The 9,689-nt window shown below is 42.9% G+C and overlaps 1 protein-coding gene across 1 annotated transcript; it reads left to right on the forward strand.

Annotated features, from left to right (window-relative positions):
- The first annotated feature begins 305 nt into the window (after window positions 1-305).
- TMEM174 (transmembrane protein 174) lies at window positions 306-1,844 on the forward strand. The gene is made up of 2 exons (XM_079145719.1): window positions 306-988; window positions 1,174-1,844. Exons 1-2 carry the CDS (start codon window positions 366-368, stop codon window positions 1,277-1,279), a joined length of 729 nt encoding a protein of 242 aa, XP_079001845.1. The 5' UTR covers window positions 306-365; the 3' UTR covers window positions 1,280-1,844.
- Window positions 1,845-9,689: the final 7,845 nt, after the last annotated feature.

Raw genomic sequence — 9,689 nt, forward strand, 5'->3', positions numbered from 1 at the left:
ACCTGGTTTGGGGAAGACAAAAACAGGGCTCAGAGCAATGCCTCCTCATATGGTTATAAAAAGCACCTCAGGGCCTAAGAACAGCGTGAGAAATGTTTTTTGATTAAGTGAATGAATGAATATGAATTAGAGAGAGTTCATCATTGGCTTGCAAAACAGAGACCTCCACTTGCTGGCAGTTTATGACAAAACTTCAGGCTTCATTTCTCAGACCTTTATTCTTCTAAACAAAGTTCAGCCCTCCGTGTGTTATACTCTGTTAACCACAGAAGCCCAAAGTTCTTCTATAACTAATCTGAACCTGTGAGTCCCCGCCTTTCACGTCCCTTTCCCCTCTGAGAAGCGGGGCACTCCGGTGAGGAACCATGGAGCACAGCAGCAGCCGCTTGGAGGACTTCCCTCTCAATGTGTTTTCCGTCACTCCTTACACACCCAGTACTGCTGACATCCAAGTGTCCGACGACGACAAGGCAGGGGCCACCTTGCTCTTCTCAGGCATCTTTCTGGGACTAGTGGGGATCACGTTCACCGTCATGGGCTGGATCAAATACCAAGGCGTCTCCCATTTTGAATGGACCCAGCTCCTTGGGCCCATCCTGCTGTCAGTTGGGGTGACGTTCATCCTTATTGCTGTGTGCAAGTTCAAAATGCTGTCTTGCCAGTTGTGCAAAGAAAGTGAGGAAAGGGTCCTGGACTCGGAGCAGACATCAGGAGGACAATCCTTTGTTTTCACGGGCATCAACCAGCCCATCACCTTCCATGGGGCCACTGTGGTGCAGTATATCCCTCCTCCTTACGGTTCTCAGGAGCCGATGGGGATGAACACCTCCTACCTGCAGCCTGTGGTGAACCCCTGTGGTCTCATACCCTCTGGAGTCCCAGCAGCCACCATGCCGAGTCCCCCTCAGTACTACACCATCTACCCTCAAGACAACGCTGCGTTCGTGCAGGGTGAGGACTCTCCTTTCATGGATGGTGGAAATGACAGGTATGGTGTGTGTACTGAGCATGGTCCTTTCCCACCTGTCACCATCATGATCTACAGCTGTGTTTGGTCTGTGAGGCAGTGGTGGGGACTATGAATCTGTGTAGTCTGCTGCTCAGGGTGGAACACTAGCTCTGTGAGTGGGGTCCTGGGAGGTAATGCATCTGTGTTTTCTGCTCACATTTCAGACGCAGCCTTGATGCTGACCAGCTAGAAGAGACACAGCTGGAAGAAGGGGACTGTGCCTGCTTCTCACCTCCACCCTATGAGGAAATATACACCCTCCCCCGCTAGAGACTCTTATGCTAAGGGAATGAATATTCGAATTATTGTGACCTGACAACTGGAGTGTTCTCTACTGTGACCTTCAGAAATTAGGCAGTAGAGCAGCCCAGGCAGCCTGACAGATACCATTCAAGGTGGGAAAGAAAAAGGAAGTGGGATGTTAAATGTTTCAGACCAGTAAAAATTATAACGGCCTGGGAAAGTTCCCCTTTAGTACAGTTTCAAATTCTCTCAGGTAAGAAACCCTCTGAAAAAGATTCTTGGGAGCAGGAATTTCACCTGCTCCCTCCCCATTTCCCTATGCATTGGTGTCTCAGTTTTAACTCCAGCAGCCAAGGGGAAAATCACTGCTTCCAGTGTGGTGAGAGTGGGGCCAGAGGGGAGCAGGGGAGAGAAAAGAGGTTCAACTAAAGATTTCCCAGGGCTTGTCCTGGGCCCCAAAGTGGACTTGCATGTCCCAGTCAACCAGTTTGCCTTCTGGTCTCTCTCAAGGACTCTTAAAGGCTGCAAAATAGATGCATAAATATAGTAGAATAAGATAAAAAATAAAACAAAACAAAACAAAACAAAAAAACCTCCTGTTAGAATAGCATTGAAGAGCTGACCAAACCATACAGATGAAATGATAACATTATGATGTAAATAAATCTGTAGGTTGTCACTGAGTCACAGTGACCCTGGGCTGCTGCTGTTCTCTTCTGCAATGCTGAAGGTTGATGTGTGATGCACATGAGTGGCTCTTGGTCCACCCCAGAGTGGGGTCATCCTGAGCATGAATGAATCCTGCCAAGTGACCAATAGACCACAAGCACTTCCCCAAGCCCTCGGGATCTGTTAAGTTAGAGCAGAACTAGCATGTTGATACCTGGCAAGTCACGGGATGTGGAAAGAATCTTTTGGCTAAGATGAGCTCACCTTCTTTGTAAAAAAAACTGATACCCTTCATTTCCTGAATCTGAACTGTGTAATAAACAAGCAAACTTTAGAAGAGGTAGTTTAAAACCATCAGGTGTCAGAAGAAGATATTTTCCAGGCTACAAAGGTAAAGCCATTCAAGGTAAGAGAACACCCCAAAGAAAGACCCAGGATTTAGCAATGCTTTAAAGTTTTGATACCATGACTGTGTGTGGAATGATTTTTACTTTCTATTAGAAGCACCTAGTTTTTCAAGAATAGGAGTAATATAAGCCTGGCATATTATGGTAGTGATTTATAATATGTCCCAAGGATTACCTTTATATTCATTTTCACTTTGGGGAATAGAAGGTGGAGAAATGTGATTCTGTTTATAGATTGAGTTTACTAGTTTCACACTCAATATATTCATGGGAGACTGGAGTCCTTGCTGGGGGTTATCAATTTTAGGGAGGAAGTTAGATGACAAGGACATCATGGAGCATCACTAGTGACATGCTGACTGCCAGATGATAAAATGGGTTGCAATGAACATCAAAGGAAGCTCAGTATAGGAAAAGATGTTAGGGAAGGGCAGCCTGTGTGGAGCCAGGTTGGGCAAGATGGCCAACTAGTCTTGGTGATGTCAGGAGAGGGTCAACCATGCAGGGAAGTGGCCTCAGGGAGATGTCAGCTCCAGGCATCAGTCATTCAGCACCACTCTTCCCATGTCAGTGCCACCATAGTCATTTATGGTCCTGAAGTCAGGCTTCAGGGCTGATGGCTTCAGGAACCCATGGTGCAAGTGGAAACTGCAACCACCAGGGCATCAGAAAATGGAAAATTGTTATTCCACATTCATTTATTGAGCATCTACTCTGTGTCAGGACCAGGGCCATCAAGTGGGAAGACAACTGTGAAAAGTGAAAAAAAAAAAAAAAAAAGTAGACAAGGCTCGGTACTCATAGAACTTCTGGCATAGTGGAGAAACAAACACTGATCATCTATATTATCTATTAATTATTCTCTGATACTTATGAGGGGTCCTGGAGCTCTAGGAGGGGTTTGTACTCACTGAGGAGTCTCAAATTGCCTGGGAAAGTGAGGTTGGAGTCATTGCCTAGTATAACCCCAGGAGTGCTGTTCACAGGGACAGCCACCTGTGGAGACCCTGTAGGGACTCAAAGGGACAGTAGCATCCACCAAAGAAGAGAGGGCAGTGCTCATGGGAGAAGCCTGGTGAAGTGCCTCGGGGAAGGGGGCAGTGGGAGGCATCTTCAGGGCTGTGGAAGCCTCTCATTTCCTTGCTGCCCTTAGTACCCAAGACATTACGCCCATCACCTTTCTGGCTGTGAGACAACCTCGCCATACTCTATTTCTTGACTGGGAAGTCAGAGGGGCCAATCTGATGGAAAACTCTTTGGGGGACTCCTGACATACAACCCCCAGATCCTCGCTTGGTCTCCTGACCAGTAGGAACACGCTGCCTACAGTTTCTGGTTTGTCATCCAGATAGTTCCCTATCAGCATTCTCTCAGCATCTTATCAGGGCAAAGAATGTGAAACCGAGATCTGGAGTTAGTCTCCTGGTCTGCTGTCCACCCGTAGATGGTGTGCAGGGGAAGCAGCCCTGACTCTGGGCAGGTGCCTGAAGGGATTTGGTGGCTGGGCCAGAATCCAAGGGACCCCATCAGCCTTGCTGGTCTGTCAGACATTTTGGGTTTGTCTGAGGAGAAGTTGGGAAGCCATGGGAGTGTTTTAATGGAGTTGGAGCTGCAGGCCATGGCAGAACCAACTTCCCCTTCTTCTCCTCCATCCTTGGCCTCCGGTGGAGCCATATGTAATTGGGCCATCCACATAGAGTTCAGAATAGTGCTAAAAGTCGTTGTTAATAAACACACAAAAACAGGAACCAAAATAATAGGTTTCTTAAGAATTTAACATTAATCTAGACTGGGATTATCCACAATTGAGAAATGAAGCCCAAATACCAATGGGAAGATGCTTCTACAAAGCTCTGGGGCCATCTTCTTTGGTCCCTGTCAGCCCTTGCAGGGTCCTGCTCTTTTGCAGCATGGGCCTGTTCTTCACAAGTGGAAACTCCCCAGAGGTTTTAGTCACTTTCCCTTCTTCTCCATGGAGCTCAGTCTGTGTCTGTTTCAAGTTCACCACGTGGCTCTCTGCTACAAATCCAGCCCTTTCAACACTCTCCTCTCTTCTTCTCTTGGTACAGTGTGAAAATAAAGGCCCTTGTTTGCGAAGAGCTGACCTGGGTGTCTGTTTTCAGGTTCAGACCTCTGGGGCTCCTCCTGGCCTTGTTTACTGTTTGATCAGTGGAGTAAGATTTTCCCGAAGCTGACTACGTACAGGGTGGCAGCACCCCAAACAGAAGCCCCTCACAGTGACCACAGGCAGATGCCTTCCTACCAACCAAGTGGAGAAAGGTTCTGACACATATCACAGAGGTGTGTCCAGATCTTAGTTGTGGCCCATCTCACAGAGTCTGGCCTTCCCCAGAGTGCCTCGTTCAGAGTCCTGCACACAACCACTTCTCAGCCCCTGTTGGGAAATGAAGACATGAAGAACTTTCCAAATGGATAATCAATGACCGTTCTAGCTTATTAGCTGTTTTGTTGTTTTTTTACATGATGAAAAATTTCTAACAGATTCAAGGGTAGAAGGAACAATATATGTAGCCCTCATTCATTTCCACTGTCAATGCAGAGCCCACCCGCACTCAACTGGATTTTTAAAAAACAAGTTCAAGTGTCATCAGATTATTTCCTCATCAAACATTTCACTGTGTACCTTGGAAAGATGAAGACTCAAAAACAATTACAGTGCCATTATTACACTAAAAGTTTTACAATGATTCCTTAATGTCATCGGATATCCAGTCAGTATTCAATTTCTCCCATCCCTCCCCCACACTGCACACACGCTTTTTTCCCTCTTTGTTTGACTGGGATCAGGACCCAAACAAAATTAGCTTTGTGCTAAATGTATCATCAATTTCCACCTGTTTTATAAGTGCATTTGGAAGGCAGACAGTTGGTAAACTATTCATAGCAGCAGACTGATACCTGATAAAGTTTACTTTGCAAACAAAAAATGTTTTCAAGATCTTTTTCCCTTTGTATCTTCATTTCTTTCAGCCCCTAAAGTGCTCAGACTCCTCTGGAATTAGTAGATTTTTTTCTTACTTTTAGAATATTATTAGAGATTTTTCCAAACACAGGCCCGGAAAAAAAAAAAAAAAAAAAAAAAAAAATAACACATGAAAAGAGAACGAGACCTTTGACTGGCTGAGAATTATCTGTCACAGAATAGCTGTAAGAGTATCAGAAAGCCCAGAAAACCTTCAACTTTTTTGGCCAAAGTATTGAAAAAATTTTTCTTTTTCTGTTAGGGCCATAAAAACTCCTTTAAACATCTCAAAAGTAGGAACTACAGTTTTTTATTATTATTTTTCTTTCAGATTCTCCTCTTTAAGACATAAAGAATCAAAGCCTTTTGCTTGCCCTACATTAAAATATTATCTGTACAATTTAACTCTCAGAGGTTATTGACTGGGTCTTTTACCTATGAGTTTTCAATGCTCCTTGAACTAAAAATGAATATATTTTCTGTATATGCCTATGACTCTTCTTTTGAAGGTGGAAACATCCAAATGTTCCACCTTCCAACATCCAAATGTATTCACCTACACTCTCTTATTACAGAATATGATTTATGGATTTCTTCCCCACGTACTACTCATAAATCATCAGGATTTTTATGTCCTGAGCAGTCAGCAGTCGGTTATAAAATCAACAGAGAGCTGTACTAAATAAACCTTTGCCGGACAGCTCTGAAAGCATTGATGACAAATCAGAAAGTGAAGACAACACCATGGGAATGATTCTCACCTACCTCTGGGAAGCCACAAGGTCTCAGATAGGGCATTTTATTTGCCTTGAGATTTTAAGATGAATTACTAGAAGAACTAGCAAGGAAATCTGTTTCTAGGTTCTGGAAGTTTTCTTATAACAAAGAATTTTGCCCTGTGTTGCAAAACCAATGCACACACGTAAATCATAGAGCCAAACAAATACGTTTTGGAGTCTGTGCTTATACACAGGTATTAGAAGATAGATATTTTCTGTTCCAACCTTCTCATTTGCTATTTTTAAAGGTGGACGTACATATTTGAGTGTGTATGTACTCAGTGTTTTTTCTTTTGAAGGTGTTGGGAATCAATCCCGAGGCCTCACACAGACTAGGCAAGCACTCTAACACTGAGCTATGTCCCAGCTCATCTTTTTGTACATAGAAAATCTCTTGAAGAACACAGAAGAATTGGTCATAATTATTTCTGGGGTGGAGGATGGTAGATTCATTTTCATTTTATTTCATGATAATGAAAGAACTTTTTTACCACAATTATATATTACCTGTTTATAAAATTATTTTTAGAATAGTGGGGAAAGAGAAGGCACTGATCTCTCTCCATGCCTTCTATTATATTCTTGAGTTCTAGAATAATTTCTATTGCCACTGCTATTATATATGTAGTACATAAACACACAAGTCATAGGCACAAATGTGATGTGAGTACATTCATCAATGTGGACACACACTGCACATTGTACTGTGATGAACTCTTGCACATGGACACATACCAATGAAGTCCCTGGAGCAGGGACAGGGCTTTCACTGTATGAAAGATTTTTTCACACACATCTTGTTGCTAAAGTTCCTGCTGGCAGTGCCTGGGGTAACAGGAGCACCCTCTCAGAAAGTCCCCGATCAGATTACCACAGGTTCTTTCTTTGATTGTTTCCCCAACCCAGCCCCCACTGCCACACTTTGGAAAACTGTTCAGAGCGAACAGAAATTCACTTGCACATGAGCTGCCACCTTTGCACCTTGACAGGAGAAACTGGGAGGAACCTAAGTAACGTATTCCTCAGCAGGAGGAGGAGCTGCAGGGATTAACTGCAGCACCCAGAGGGGAGAGCCTGTACGGGGTCAGTGCCCGAAGCCCTGGCCCAATTTACCTCCTGGTTTCTCCTGCTTGTTTGGCTTGGACTCCTCTGGGGTCTCGAGCTGGTTTGATCCTGTCTTGTCCACGAGTGACAGCTGATCCCTCAACAACCTGAACAGAACTCACTGGAACTTTCTGGCCTATTGACCGTCCTGACCTTGGTGATGATTCTTCCCTGGATTCATTCTCACACTCCTCGCTGACTTCTGGTTCCCAGCTCTGGTTCTATGGGCCCAGGCTCTTCCTCTCTACATGCAGGGCTCTTTCTTATTATAGGCATCAGAGCACTTAAAGAATCTGATTCCTCTCCAGGACTGTGGATCTCAGGCACACCAATCTTAAGAAAACCTCTCCTCCAAAGAATGATGCAGTCTATGGAATCATATATCTCCTCGACCACCAAATGAACTCATTTTCTGGGCATAACAGACTACCTTTCCTTCCTAGCTATTGTGGCAGAGAGTTCTATTTGTATAGCCCACATTTGTTCTCCTGTATCAGCAGTTATCAAAGTACACTTCCTAGGTCCTGGGGACTCCCTGAGACTTTTTTGCATTTTGAGGAGATGGGGTGGGGAAGGGAGAACTGCAAGGTGAAAATTAATGAAAAAATTATTCTAAAACCTGTACCTTAAAATTGTGTGGACATTTGCATGGATGTTGCAAAAACAGTAGTGAGTCAAACTGCTGGGAGCTTAGAACCAAGCAAAGCCATGGCACTGTGCTAGACTGAAGAATGACTCCCCCTAAAAGACAGCAGGTCCTAACCTTGGATCCCATCAATATTGCCTTGTTTGGAAAAAGGGTCTTTACAGATGTGATTAAGGATCTTGAGATGGGGGAGATTATCCTGGGTCATCTGGGTGGGCCCTAGATGCATCCACACGTATCCATGTAAGAAAGAGAGAGAGGGAGATTCTGCACATGGAAGAGAAGGCCATGTGAAGACAGAGACAGAGATTGGAGTGGTGGCTGCCACTAGCCAAGGAATGACAGCAACCACCAGGAGCTGAAAGAGGTGGGAAGCAGATCCCTCCCCAGAGGCTCCAGAGGAAGTATGGCCCTGCTACCATCTTGAATTCAGGCTTGTGACCTCCAAAACTGTCAGAGAATAAACTTCTGTTCTTGTAAGTGGCCCAGTTTGTGGTCATTCACTACAGTAACCACAGAAAACTAATATGAGCACTGAGCTTCTAGTAATAATTCTATTCCTTGCCATCACTCACTCACAGTAAAATAACTAAATAAATAATTGTCAAATGCCAGTTTCACTTTAAAATGCTCTCTTGAAGCAGTAAAAAAATAATTTTTACTACATCTCAACCCTTGAGTGCATATCTTTTAAATAGTCTGTGAAGTGAGAAGTACACAGAATATACTTCTGCTGATGCATGACTGTGACAGTTGCTTGGCGGGAATGCCCTTCTGCAATTGAGTCGCCAGCCAAACTAATTGCACTATTTCATGAACACCATTTTTTCTTAAAAGTATGACTGACAGATGTGTCAGAGTCATTCAAACTTGTACATTAGGCAGACATGTTCTCAAAACCAAACAAATAGATCTCACACTTCACATGAAATAACTGACAGTACTAGTTGCCAATGATAGCAGTTAGTCTCTGAAGTGAACATAAAAACGTTTGAAAATGTGTATCTGTCACTGTGAGCCTGACAGCTTTCCCAAAGCTGACTTTTCTTTTAAGATGAGTAGTGATATTTAAGATGTGGGATTTTTAAAATATTATACAATGTAATGTGTCAACATTTGAAAGATCTGCATAACTTAAGGTACAAATATTTTCTATGTGACTATTACATGATATTACAATAACATATATAGGTAAAAATTCATAATCTGCAAGATAGACCAGTGGATTTTAATGTAACAGAGTACAAAATATTCACTAATGTGGTTTCCAAGTCCACATTGCAACTAATCTTTAAATAGCTACCACATGAATTTTGATGTCAAATCAAAGAAAAATATACATAATTATCTGGAAAAGCTTTTAAAACATTTCTATATTTTCCAACTCTCTATCTATATGAGGTCAGATCTTGTTCATATAACTCAACCAAAATAACATATCACAGAAGAATGCAGAAGAAGATGTATGAATCAGGTCATCTTCTGAGCCAAATGTTAAAGAAGTTTGAAAAAATATAAAACAAAATCACATTTAGTTTTGCTTTTGAAAGCATATGTTATTTAACATGTTAAGGGTTTATAACTAATTTTTAATATTTTTTAATTTGTCCTAATTAGTTATACATGACAGAAGAATGCATTTTGAAACATCATACATAAATGGAGAATAACTTGTCTGGTTGTGCATGATGTAAAGTTATACAGGTCATGTAATCTCACATGCACATAGGGAATAATGTCCAATCTATTCTACTATCATTCCTACCCCCATGCCCACCTTGCTCCCTTTGCTCCTCTCTGTCTAGTCCAAAATACCTCTATTTCTCCTCTCCCTCTTATTGCGATTTAG

Source organism: Sciurus vulgaris (genome assembly GCF_902686455.1).
Source record: "Sciurus vulgaris genome assembly, chromosome: 6".
NCBI classification, from domain to species: domain Eukaryota; kingdom Metazoa; phylum Chordata; class Mammalia; order Rodentia; family Sciuridae; genus Sciurus; species Sciurus vulgaris.

Excerpts from the sequence above, each read along its gene's own strand:
- TMEM174 (XM_079145719.1), top strand. The coding sequence starts at position 366 with ATGGAGCACAGCAGCAGCCGCTTGGAGGACTTCCCTCTCAATGTGTTT. Across the intron at positions 989-1,173 it reads ATGGATGGTGGAAATGACAG|ACGCAGCCTTGATGCTGACC; the intron begins GTATGGTGTGTG and ends CTCACATTTCAG.